The 14,333-nt window shown below is 32.6% G+C and overlaps 1 protein-coding gene across 1 annotated transcript in view; it reads left to right on the forward strand.

Moving 5' to 3' along the window:
- The window catches only part of LOC114335279 (nephrin-like), an 838,863-nt gene that overhangs the window by 457,443 nt on the left and 367,087 nt on the right, over nucleotides 1–14,333 (forward strand). Inside the window, exons 3-4 of the mRNA XM_050649180.1 lie at nucleotides 5,777–5,992; nucleotides 11,843–11,994. Of these exons, the coding sequence (XP_050505137.1) occupies nucleotides 5,777–5,992; nucleotides 11,843–11,994 (368 nt within the window). The remainder of the gene's footprint in view (nucleotides 1–5,776; nucleotides 5,993–11,842; nucleotides 11,995–14,333) is intronic.

A 14,333-nucleotide genomic window follows, 5' to 3' on the forward strand; every position in this document is an offset into this window, starting at 1 on the left:
TAAAGTGAAACCTAGATTTAAAAGAAATTAACTTTTATTATAAAAATTAATTTTTTTAAACAAATATTTGATTTATGTTACCACCCAATCAAATGATTTATTCAAACTAGAAGAAAATCAGGTCCGGCTTTAAAAAATTAGTTCGTTTGGGTCTTAGAAAAAATTTCACCCTGTATACGCTTTTTGAAAACTGTAATATGAATTTTACAAATTAGACAAATAGGCAAATAAAGTGGCGTAGTTATTTTTTCCCCACACGATTACTTAATTTTTTATTAAAAAATCAAATTTGTCAAAATCGCAATTTTACCATACAATAAAAAAATAAACAACGTTTTTCTTAAAATTAAAAGTTGCACCATTTTTTTTTTCTATAAAACGTCTAGATCTAAAACTCCCCATAACACTTCTCTTTGGACTCCATAGTTTAAAATAGAAGTGATCAAATAGATAAATTTTAAATTTCTTTACTTAATTTTTGCAATTTAACTTTGATATTCACGAATCTGCACCTTTTATTTTTAAAAATTCATAACTTTTACGAGAAGAAGACTGAAAGTCTACAACAACTGTCATAGCCTTCACAATGGTATTTGCTGTAAAAATTTCAGAAATTTTTTTTTAAACGGAACGTTGTAGCGAGTTAAACCGTGATTTCATTTTTTTTTTATTTTTAGGTTAAAATTCCGATTTTGAAATATTTTATTTTTTAATAAAAAATTAAGTAATCGTGTGGGGAAAAATAAATATGCCATTTTAATTGCCTGTTTGTCTAATTTGTAAAATTCATATTAGAGTTTTCAAAAAGCGTATACAGGGTGAAATTTTTTCTAATACCAAAACGAAAAAATTTTTTAAATCCGGGCCTGATTTTTTTCTAGTTTGAATAAATCAGTTGATTGGTTGGTAACATAAATTAATTATTTTTTCAAAAAAAATTAATTTTTGTAATAAAAGTAAATTTTTTCAAATCTATGGTTCACTTTAACAAACTTTTAATTATTATTAATAGTCAAATTTGATCTTTTTATAAAAAATTAAGTAATCATGTGAGGAAAAAAATAAATATGCCATTTTAATTGCCTACTTGTCTAATTTGTAAAATTCATATTAGAGTTTTCAAAAAGCTTATACAGGGTAAAATTTTTTCTAAGACCCAAACGAACTAATTTTTTAAAGCCGCACCTGATTTTTTTTTAGTTTGAATAAATCAGTTGATTGGGTGGTAACATAAATAAAATATTTGTTAAAAAAAATTAATTTCTTAATTAAAGTTAATTTTTTTAAAGCTATGGTTTACTTTACCAAACTTTTAATTCATAGTCAGATTTGATTTTTTTATAAAAAATTAAGTAATCGTGTGGGGAAAAAAATAAATATGCCATTTTAATTACCTATTTGTCTAATTTGTAAAATTCTTATTAGAGTTTTCAAAAAGCGTATACAGTGTGAAATTTTTGCTAAGACGCAAACGAACTAATTTTTTAAAGCCGGACCTGATTTTTTTTCTAGTTTGAATAAATCAGTTGATTAGGTGGTAATAGTGTAACGATTGACCAAAATAAGAGATACATCGATTTGACCGTTCAAAAATTATGACGAATATAAATTTCTGTCAAAATGCGAAACTCGCCCTGTATATTATTAAACAAGGGGAGCAGACACTTTTTAATGGTCATTTCGTATTCCCCATAGGAGCCTCTACACGAGGTAGGGGTATGTACAGTTCCTCATGACTCACCCTGTATTAAGATTAAGATCGTTACTATGCTAGTTAGCCGTCGTGCGAGATGGATGTCTGAAAGACTACCCCGCGAAACAACATCTACGTAACGACCTAATTATGCTTAAATTATCTACATTTCTTTAGATACATATCCACAGAGAACGGCAGTTCTCACCAGTGGCGCACAACACCCCTACAAGCGACACTATATATATATACACGAAATTTTCGATTTTCTAAACCTGACTGAATTGAAAATTGAGCCAAATTCCATCTTAAGTATAGGAAAAGACTCGTCCATCCATATGTTACATCTCCATTTTGGTCCAAGGGTGTGGATTTTACGGCCCCTCCTATTTAGAGTCTGTTTTTCGTTCTCGTCCCCAAAACTCCCAAAGATTTCAAAAACTTAAGTTTGCCCTTTGCGGCTTCTGATAGCACAGATCATTTTACGTTTCCAACGCATGTTTAATTTTGAAAATACAATTCAAAAGTTATCGAGCTCAGAAGTATGACTTAATTTTTATATAAAAAAAGGAAAATGTTTGTATGTATGTATGTGTGTGGAAAAGGTACACCGATCTGATTTTTTTTTCTGTGTTTCAAGAGGGTGTGAGGGCCGATTCAGAACCGGTCTAATTTTTGACTTCTGACTACCCGTAAGCCAGCTAGAGGACTAGGTAGATACAAAATAGCATATTTTTTGGGCGTATATATCTTAGGTTCAAGGAGAGATAGGAAAACCACAAATACACCAAATCAATAGTGTTGAGTTAAGCTTTCAAATGGTGCTTAAGCGATCAACCTGAGACATACACAATGCTCACCATAGCCGAAAAACTGAAAAATTAAACTTTGAAAATTTTGGTTTTTCGACAATTACTCAAAATTTCAACCTACGAATTGCGCCAATAACTGAGCGTTTGTAGGAGGACTCAGGACGCGTCTAACGGTGTATATGTCATGTCTGGAAAAATTTGAATTTTTTAGTTATAGGCTTCATAAGTATGATCAAATCTATTTCTTATAGGAAAAACCGTTTTTCAAGCTTAATAATTCTTGTAATACGTTCAGTTATCATACTTGATCTTAGATGCATCAGATACTACTTGTCAATACGTTTTAAACTCATGTTAAGTGATCAGCATCAGTTCAGCCGTTCAGAAGTTATAGAGCTCCAAAAGTATAATTAGTCCAGGAACTGAAACTTTTCATTTCTCAATTTTTACAGAATGGATCGATTTGCTTGAAAATTTGACAATAAGTAGTGGATAGTCCAAGGATCAAAATCTATATGAAGCCGAAAGACGCTTTTAACATAGGGTGGTTGCCATCCCATTTCGAAGTTGGAATTTTTTTATTATATTTTGACCGCAAATGTTGGTATAAACATTAATTGTAAGCAAAAAATGTTTTATATTTTTTTGAAAAAATTAATAGTTTTCGATTTATTGGTTATCGAAACTTAGTTTATATCGAAAAAATCAATGTTATTAATCAATCATGGTTTATGTACTTGTAGTGGTTACGATGCTAAGTTTGATTGGGCAATCCGAGTTCATTTGCCGGCCATAATTACATAATTATTAGGATGTCTGGGTTATGAACTCGGATTGTCTTATCACTGGTGTCGTAAGTATTAGATCATTTGGGAGAGACCAAGGCGACCCCAGAAAACGGCAATTCTCGCTAGTGGCGCACAACCCTTCTACATGCGACACTATATATACACGAAATTTTCGATTTTCTAAATCTGACTGAATTAAAAAATTAAAGTTTAGGAAAAGACTCGCCCATCCATATGTGAACATTTCATTTTGGTCATAGGGTGTGGATTTTACGTCTATTCCTATTTAGGGTCTGTTTTTCTTTCTCGTTCTCAAAACTACCAAAAATTTCAAAAATATATGTTCGACTTTTGCGGCTTCTGATAGTACTGATTATTACCTTTCCAACGCACATCTAATTTTGAAAATTACCAGAGAACGGCAGTTCTCGCCAGAGGCGCACAACACCCCTACATGCGACACTATAATATACACGAAATTTTCGATTTTCTAAACCTGACTGAATTGAAAGTTAAGCCAAATCCCATCTTAAATTTTAGGAAAAGACTCGTCCATCCATATATTACTTCTCCATTTTGGTCCAAGGCTGTGGATTTTACGGCCCTTCCCATTTAGAGTCTGTTTTTCGTTCACGTCCCCAAAACTCCCAAAAAGTTCAAAAACTTAAGTTTGCCCTTTACGGCTTCTAATAGTAAAGATCATTATCTTTCCAACGCATGTTTAATTTTGAAAATCGGTTATACCGTTCAAAAGTTACCGAGCTCAGAATTAGAACTCAATTTTTATTTAAAAAGGGGAAAATGTTTGTGGATATGTATGTATGTATGTATGTATGTATGTATGTATGTATGTATGTATGTATGTATGTATGTATGTATGTATGTATGTATGTATGTGGAAAAGTTACACCGATCTGAATTTTTTTTCTGTGTTTGAAGAGGGTGTGGGGGCCGATTCAGAACCGGTGTAATTTTTGACTTCTGACTACCCGTAAGCCAGCTAGCTATAGGGCTAAGTAGATACAAAATGGCAAATTTTTTAGCGTATATATCTTAGGTTCAAGGAGAGACAGGAAAATCGCAAATACACCACATCAATAGGGTTGAGTTAAGCTTTCAAATGGTGCCTAGGCGATCAAGCTCAGACATACACACGGCTCAGTATAGCCGAAAAATTGAAAAACTAAACTTTGAAAATTTTGGTTTTTCGGTAATTACTCAAAATTTCAACCTACGAATTGCGCCAATAACTGAGCGTTTGTAGAAGGACTCTAGGCGAATCTAATGTAAATATGATCAAATCTATTTCCTATGGGGAAAAACGGTTTTTCAAGCTCAATAATTTCTGTAACAGCTTTAGTTTTCATACTTGACCTCAGATGCATCAGATACTACTTGTCAATACGTTTCAAACTCATGTTTAGTGATCAAAAGCGGTTAAGCCGTTTATAAGTTATTAAGCTACAAAAGTATAATCCAATTAACGATTATTCCCGAAATGGTTTATGTAGTTGTAGTGGTTACGACGCTAAATTTGATCTGCAACGGGCAATCCGAGTTCATTTACCGGCCATCCCAATATTTCCATTTAATCTATTTCGACTAGAAAAAATATCTAGTGTACATTCGATGGACACTAGATAATTTGGGAGATAACGCGATAAAGGTGACCATTTATAAAGCTTAACGTGTAATCGAGAAAAATTGCATTCAACTTCATATATTTAATTTGCATATAACTTGAAAAACTCCTGATACAAGAATAAAAAACCGCTAAACGCCGTAAAAATGAGTGGCGCTTACAATATTCCATCTACAAAAGATCTGATATGAAAATTACGTGGCGCGAAAATGTATTTTCATTTTGATGCAAAACAAAATTCTAGTTTTATTTTAAAAGATTTTTCCATAATATTTGCTAAATTTGAAGTAAACGCGCCACAAAAGAGTTTCAAAATTCAAACTGTATCAAATTTATTCTTTTGTGGCGTGTTTACTTCAAATTTAGCAAATATTATGGAAAAATCTTTTAAAATAAAACTAGAATTTTGTTTTGCATCAAAATCAAAATGCATTTTCGCGCCACGTAATTTTCATATCAGATCTTTTGTAGCTGGAATATTGTATGCGCCACTCATTTTTACGACGTTTAGCGGTTTTTTATTCTTGTTATATTATACAGTAAAGGTTTTTCCCTTACTGTACAATGCGTATTTGGCAGTCCTTCCATATTCTCACTTCAGGAATGGAATTTATAAATTATCGTCTCGTTGTAACAAGTGTATTGATGTTCAAGCTTATGCTAAATAATAAAGTATATTTTAAATCATAAAATTATGTTTTTCTTATCGAACCGCAAAATTGTTATTTAAAAGCGTAACGTAGCTATAATCGTCTCTGAAACTTTCCCGTTTTGGTGTACCTATTTCACTTTAATCATTTTATGAACTTTGAAAATATTTAAAGTGTTTTCCTTGTTACAGCCAAGCCACTGCCAACAGTAACGTGGTACCGTGATGATGTCTTAGTAAGCAATACCAGCATATCATTGGGAAATAGCGCCGGTGTCAGCCAGGTGCGGAGCGAACTAAGGATCAACAGGTTAGGTCGACACGATGTTGGAAAGCAACTGACATGTCAGGCATCGAACAATCCAAGAACACCCCCATTAACTGCCTCCCTGAAAATCGACATGAACTGTAAGTATACAAATTTTCGGCTAGCAAGTTAATAAGATCAAACCGAATCAACGTTGTCTGGAAATGATCGCACTATAAAAATGTTCGTTGGTTTTCTTCGCAGAATTTTGCAGAATGTTGCAGAAAATATCCAGCTTAAAAAAATATTCATCACAATCAAGGGTCAATCCAAGCCAAGTGGTCCAAAGGTGGTTGCTTGACTATTTTCAATATTTTTTATTTTTCTACCTTTTAAACTTCAGTCTATAGAGAGTACAAAATTTTTGGTTTTTTTTTAATTTGATTTTTAAAAAATTTAGTTTACCGATGACGCCCATTTTTGTTAAAGCCTGTCGATCATTTTCACGGGAAACATGGCTTCGCTCTTTAGCCAATATTTTTACTGAAGTTTGTCCTAGAACAATAAATCAATAACCAAACTTTTTAGAAAATTATGCCCTAAAAAATTTCCTGTAGCATTATTTAATTTTAAACTACCTGTAAGGCCTTAAATGAACCTCAAACTTGGAAAAGGTAAACTGATAAAATTCCATTTTCAGCATTTTATTAACAGCATAAGGCAATCCGATAATGGTTTGTAATTTTTTTCTGGAAAAGACATACGTACATACTTTAAATAAAATGAGTTTGAGCTTTGAGACTAAAGTAAATGTTTTCAAAAAAAATCTCAAAAATGTAATTTTTTGAAAAATGTCAAAGTTTGACCCATTACATCCCTGATGGGCACGGATGAAAAAAATTGAATATTGGCTGATTGTTAGCCCCTAGCAAGTAGAACAAGAAGTAAAAAATGTGGAGTTGCAGACTCACGTCATATAGGAGTGAGAGGCCTGAAAAAATGGTCAAAAATCCAAATGGTCAAAATTTTAATTTATACCGGGTGGGCCAAAGAAAAGAGTCCACCTCGACATTTGGCATTATTTACCTATTAGACTTTAAGAAAATGCCGAAATAGGTCCATTTTTATTTTTATTATATTGCAACTTGTTGGGATACATTTCATACTACGTGACGTCCTCCATCAGAGCGTGATGACGTAATCGATGATTTTTTTAAATCGAAATAGGGGTCTTGTGACAACTAAAAATACATTGTACTGCTGTCAGAAAATAATAAAAGTGTCTATTTCACAAATAAACATTTCTTTTCGCTTAAATTAAATCACTAACAGCCTCCCACCTACCTCTTGACAGTGTGAACATTTAATTTAAGCGAAAAGCTTAAATGCTGTCCATGTCATGCCTACTCGCCTCTGTATTTCATGTGTTTGATTGTTTAATATTTGTGTTTGTTTGTTGTATGGTATTACTGTCAATAGTTATATCTTCTCTACCTACTCTTCGTGTAGTCGTATACTTGATGTAGTGTTCTCATGACAGAGTATCGTACCACTTAGTAAGGATACTTATTGTTTTTTTTTGAGTTTATGAGATGGAATACTACCTTCTTTGCGTCTTATCACAATTACTAGATCATCCGCATAGGCCGACACCTATCTCCTGTACGTCAAGTCATCTATCGAGTGACTACATCATAATCACCATCATTCCACCCGAATCTATCCACTGCTGGATATAGGTCTCCCTTAGTATTTTCCATATATCTCTATTTTGTGCTGTTTTTTGTATGTCATCAGACCATCTTGTTGGCGGATGACCTATATTTCGATATGCTTCTTGTCTTGGTCTCCAGTGTATTTTTCGCTGTGTCCGCCTGTTATCCGATATTCTAGCTATGTGCTTTGCCCAGTTCCACACCCTATATGTACCAGTTTACACACTATATGTAAGTGAGAGGTACTTATGTAATCTTGTAACAGATAACATTATTGTAGTTATCTCAAATATAACTTTTTGTATAACTTATGTCATTTTAGAGTCACATGATATGCACTTTGTATAACTCAGAGATTGTCAAAGATCTAGTAGTTATTTTTAATGAATATTTACTTATTTTGTATATCATTTATTTTTATTATTTCTTTATATTCATTATTACAGGTTTAATATATTTAATATTTGACAGCAGTGTAAGATACCTGGGAGAATGATCGAAGATCAGTTTCATGGCGCCCATGATTTGTTAGTTTTATTTATTTTGTTCGTCTTTAGCAATTATTCATCTTCATTCATTTTCAGTACATTATTCTTATTTTATTATTTCATCTTTTAGTCATCATTACTATCTACTTAAAGCTACTGTTCTTCGACAGGCATGCAAACGAGCCGTATCCATCCTTGAGTGTCAAGTTGTTCTCTTGCATCTCTTGCTAGCCAGTTCTATTCAGTTTGCCTCTGTCTCTACATCCTTCCACTTTCCTCCACCAATACTACTGGAAAGTAGTATTTTTTCCTACTGCGGCTTCTCAACATAGAAGCCACTTCACTCTCTTCTTTACATCCAATCTCTCTTCATTATTGTCCCATTTTGTCCCACTAGTTACTTCCTTTTCCTTACTTCTGTTGGAGTATATCCTTCCCTTTACTTTCACTCCAACAGAAGTGTTCTTATTTTTGTTATATTGGCCCTTAGTATTTTCCATGTATCTCTATCTTGTGCTGTTTTTTGTATGTCATCAGACCAGTGTATTATTCGCTGTGTCCACCTGTTATCCGATAATCTAGCTATGTGCTTTGCCCAGTTCCACTCAAGGGTCATAATTCTTTCTATGGCATCTGTCACTCCTGTTCTCCGTCGTACTTCCTTGTTCGTAATACGATCCCTACGAGAAATGCGTAACATCGAGCGTTCCATGGCTGTTTGGGTAACACAAATTTTATTTCTTATTTTCTTGGTTACTGTTAAAGTTTCTGTAAAGTGAGTCTTAGATGCCGGCTTAGTTCGCACGTTTATTTATTTGTTCCTATGCGTATCTCATTACATAAGTACTTATAAGCGGTGGTTTCTTCAATATGCATGCCATTTACTGAAGTCTTTTCGCTTAAAACCAGATTTTTCATGATTTTTGCTTTTGTATGGTTGAATTTGAATCCAACTTGTAGGGGGGCTATAGGTATAGTTTCTCCTGTTGCGATACTGCATCATCGGTGCTGTCAGAAAAAAAGAACAATATCGTCAGATAACCTCAAATGACTAAGTATTTCTCCATTGACATTAATTCCTTTTTCACTCAGATTTGCGTTCTTAAACATAATATGATCTAATAATGTTGTAAAAAATTTTGGCGACATTGTGTCTCCCTGTCGCACTTCCCGTTTTATTTTAAATGCGTTGGTCTTTTTATCTGCCAGTTTATGCTTACTGTCTCATTTTGATAGATGTATGTGATCATGTTTATATAGCGATGATCTATATGGCACTCCGTTAAGGATTTTAATATTGTTTGATGACTTATTATGTCGAAAGCTTTTTCGAAGTCAAAAAATATCAGGACTAATGGCTTCTGTATATTCAACACACATTTGCTTGCTCTCTTGGCTAATAGAAATCCAACTTACGTTCTAGCCTGAGTGACCAGAGGAGAGGAGAAAGTACTTCCCCTTTGGGCACCCCCTAGCTGTTTTGTAATGTAAAAATAATGTTAAACATAATATATTAGGGGAGTGCATATAGATTTTCACTTCGGAAAAAATCAAACAAGATAGAACTTTTTGTAATTTCATTAAGAAAGGTTTAATAAACAACATATCAAAAAGCTCTACTCGAGAAGTGGGTGCTTCATTTTTTATTAAACAAATGAACTACGAAATTTGATGTTTTTTAAATAACTCCGAAAATATAAATTTTAGAACAAAACCGACTTGATCATTGAAAAACTCAGAAAATTTTACAAAAAAACCTTATATAAAAATTTTTCTAATATTAAATCTGTAGCTTCCATAATTTTTTATTTATAACGCTAAAGTCACCCAACTCACAAACATTGGCGCACTGTAAACTAACGTACGGTGAAGTGCACGGTTGAGTTATTTTAATGTAATTCTTTAAATAATGGATCAAATGAAATTATACAAATTGAAACTAAAAGAAGAATAATGAAGCTATCTTATGGTTATAATAAAAAGAAATAAAATATATGGGCATAAGTACGTGGGGGCGGAAAATGAACCTTACATGAATTTTGTTTAAAAATTATTTAAAAATATGTAACTAATACAATTTTCTTATAAAACCCTCAATTTTGTACAATTTACCTTTCAAGCATCCTACTAAATGATGTTTCATTCAAAAAAAATCTCAAAAATTTAATTCAAATGATATGACGTCTTAAAAAATGTAATTTTATAAATCTTCGTACTTTGATAGAATTACCACAATTTTGACGGTATCACTCAAGTTTGAACAAATTTATTACAGTTTTATAAAGCTTTTTTAAAGCTTACGATGTAATCTTTAAAAATCACTGAATAATGTTACTTTAAAAATGAAATAGACTATTTCTTTTTGAGAAAATTAAGAAAGATAACAAAAATGTAATACAAAAACCGAAAATTACCAGATAAAAAAATGTTTATATAAAGTGATCAAAACTTTTTTCTGTAAAACTTACCTAACATACATTTAATAATAAACTTCAACAATAATAAATGTTCAGCAAAAAAATTTCTTTTAGCTCTTATACAGTATGTCTGCGTAACTTAGAACATATTGATAACTTTTTTTATTATAAGTTTTACGAAAAAAGTTATTGTTTATAAAATACTCTGCATCGTATATAATCTAAGATGCAATCATCAAATGTCAAATTTAATGAATTTATACGAGGTATGTCAAAAATATGAATTTCACTCAAGAGTAAAGTATCGTTAAATTTCGCAATATCGAAAATTATTATTAAGAAAAGTTGTTTGGAATTAAAAAAATTGTTTTAGTGTTCAATTACATCCTTCTAATTAAAATATTGTGAATAATAAAGGCACTTAACTCTTAAGAAAAATTCATATTTTTTACATACCTCGTATAAAATTCAAAAAGTTTAATATCTGATGGTTGTATCTTAGATTTTAGACAAGGGAGAGCATTTTATGAAGAATAACTTTTTTTCGTAAAAGTGATAATAAAATAGTTATCATAATTGAAATAAAATGATGATGAGTATGAGTATCCGTAATTTGGGAAAAAATTGAAAATTTTTTTTCGATTAGAATAATGTAATTGTATATTTAAATATAGTTTTTAATTTCAAACAACTTTTCATAATAGCATTTTTGATATTCTGGAATTTAAAGGTACTTTACTCTTTAACAAAATTCATATTTTTGACATAACTCGTATAAAATTGATAAAATTTGATATCTGATGGTTGAGTTTTAGATTTTTGACTATCCAAAGCATTTTATGAAGAATAACTTTTTTTTGTAAAATTGATAATAAAAAAGTTTTCCATGTGGTTCCTATCTACGCAGACATACTGTATAAGAGCTTCTGTATAAGAATTTTCAAACTGCAATGCCATATTCGGATTCAGTATAATCAAAAACAAAATAGAAACATATTTCATCAAAGTAAAATGATGAATTGAACGATATTTTTAAAATTATTAATACAAGACAATTGTTATTGTTTAAACAATTAATAAACAATTAGCGGCCATATCCGCGAATAGAACTTTTTACTTTAACATGTATAGAAACTAACAAAAAAAGGTTTAGAAAAATATAAGCTTGTTTGAATTTTTCCGAAACAATGCATGCTTTCGTTCTAATTGCAGTCCCCTATATAATGTATCCCTAGGATATCACCCTATATTAAAGAATACTCTGAAAAATAACTGGTTAACTTGCATTTATTCAGAAATTCCAATGTATATTCTCTCTTTTACTTTTAATAATACTTTTAAAACTGTTTTAAAATACATTTCATACATGAGGAAACTTCAAAATTTTTCAGTCGGTCCATTGGACGTAAAAATTTTGGGATCCAATCAACCCTTGTCAGCTGGGAGACGCCACGATTTATTATGTCAAAGTTCCGGTTCCCGACCTCCTGCCAGTATAACATGGTGGAAAAACGGCCAGAGATTCGAAAGGACGAATCACACGGTAAGGATAAGAACGCACGACATATAGGTAGTCACTGTTTTTTGTAATTAGGCCAGTTGTTAGAAGCTATGGCAATTTTTTATTAAAAAATTAGTGCATGTGTTCCAAATGCATGCATGTGTATAAATTAACTTACAGTTTATTTAAGAAAATATTAATAAAAGTGTCTTATATCACTGTATATGTTTTTTACATCAACTACGTAATGATTCTTCACACAACTGTACGATAAAATACTGCTCCAAATAAAATAAACTTTAAAAGTAAAAAGATGGTTTTGCTTGATTTTGATTCCGAGGGATACACAATCGCTGGACAACTGTCTCTGTCATTGCAGGCTTCCTCAACAGCGCTAGCGTGCACACCTCTGAATCGAAAACAAGCTAGCCCATTTATTGAAGAAAAATTTCAAAGATCATTGAAATCCCCATTGGGACACAATCCAGCGACATCTCTTAAACAAAAAAATTTACCAATTTAATTTTTTATTATAATGGTGAATTCTGCTTCTGAGACTTTTCTTCAGTTTGTTTAAGAGATGTCGCTGGATTGCGTCCCAATGGGGATTTCAATGATCTTTGAAATTTCCCTCAAATAGATGAGCTAACTGGTTTTCGATTCAGAGGTGTGAGCGCCAGCGCCGTTCAGGAAGCCTTCTTCTTCCTCTTCTTCTTCTTCTTCTTCTTCTTCTTCTTCTTCTTCTTCTACGGCACTACAGTCCAAATTGAGCCTTGGCCTCCTTTATTTTTTGCCTCCACCCTTGCTTTTTTGTGGCTGCTCTTCTCCATGCACGGACTCCTAAAAGGGCTTCTGCGTCGCTGTTTACTGTATCTTCCCAGCGCTTTCTTGGCTTTAAAACCGGTCTCTTTTCCTGCATTCTAGCATTCCTCCCTAGCAACATTCCTAGTTGAGGAAGCCTGCAATGGCTTAAACAGCTGTCCAGCGATTGTGCATCCCTCTGAATCGAAAGCAAGCAAAACCATCTTTTTACTTTTCTATCTTTACACAGATTTGATTACTAGGAAGTTTCTTTCTGTCCTTTTCCTATACGAATGAAAACGGAATATGACTGCATATAGTAGAGTCCATTTTGTTTTCTATATTCGTCGTCTGCTGTCTTATAAATTGTAAAAGTCGCAGATTAAGGATTTACCAGAAAGAACTTTCAACAAGAAAAGTTTCAGGTTTAAATAACTATTTACCCTTTTAATTTTTATTATAATGATGAATTCTGCATCTAAGACTCTTCAGTTTGTTTAATAAACTTTATTTTTCCAAGAATATTACGAATGCATCTTCTTCTTCTAAATGTGCCTATCTTCTGGAGATGTTGCCGACCACATTGACCCATCTTATTCTATTTACGGCAGCTCGAAATAGATCAGTTGACGTTAGACCAGTCCACTTTCTAAGATTGGCTAGCCAGGATATACGTCTACGTCCAGGGCCTCTCCTGCCCTCAATCTTACCTTGTAGAATCAACTGTAGCAGTCGGTATTTTTCATTACGCATAATGTGGCCGAAGTAAGCCAATTTTCTGTTCTTTACGGTGTTAACCACTTCTTTGTCTTTTCTTAGCCTCCGGAGAATAGTTATATTAGTTGTGTGGTGTATATATGAGACCCTCAACATACGTCGGTAGCACCACATTTCAAACGCCTCTAACCGTTTTATGGCATCTTCTGTCAGGCTCCAGCTTTCAACTCCGTAGAGAAGGACACTAAAGATGTAACATCTAAGAATTCTTATGCGTACATTGATACTTAAAGACAAGTTGCACAGAATTTTCTTAAGACTGTTAAAATAGCTTCTGGCTTTTTCAATACGAGTTCTTATTTCGTAGCTATGATCCCAGTTATCCTTAATGTTGCAGCCGAGATAGCATATTTTCTGTACTCTCTCTAGGGGTGTATTGTTTACGGTAATTTGGGCGTTTATGTTGGTGTTTTTACTAATGATCATTATTTTTGTCTTCTTGCAGTTTAGTTTTAGGCCGTATTTGTTACATGCTTCTACAACATTATCCATGATCCTTTGGAGCCCCTGCGCACTATCTGCCAGCAATACTGTATCGTCTGCATATTCAATATTATTTATAAGTTGTCCATTTACTGCAATACCTTCTTCTGATTCGTCCAAGGCCTCTCTACGAATGCATGCATAATGTTAAAAAAATGGTGAAGGTTGTTACAAAATCCTTCTTAAACTTATTTACAAAAAAAATTGAGTTTTGGTAACTCAAAGATAGTAAAATATTGCTTTCCATTTGAGATAGGGCAACTGGATGAACATGCTGCCGTACTAATAGCGAAATAATACACTGGACTGCATTTAACTAC

Source organism: Diabrotica virgifera, chromosome 4 (assembly GCF_917563875.1).
Source record: "Diabrotica virgifera virgifera chromosome 4, PGI_DIABVI_V3a".
In the NCBI taxonomy this organism is placed as follows: domain Eukaryota; kingdom Metazoa; phylum Arthropoda; class Insecta; order Coleoptera; family Chrysomelidae; genus Diabrotica; species Diabrotica virgifera.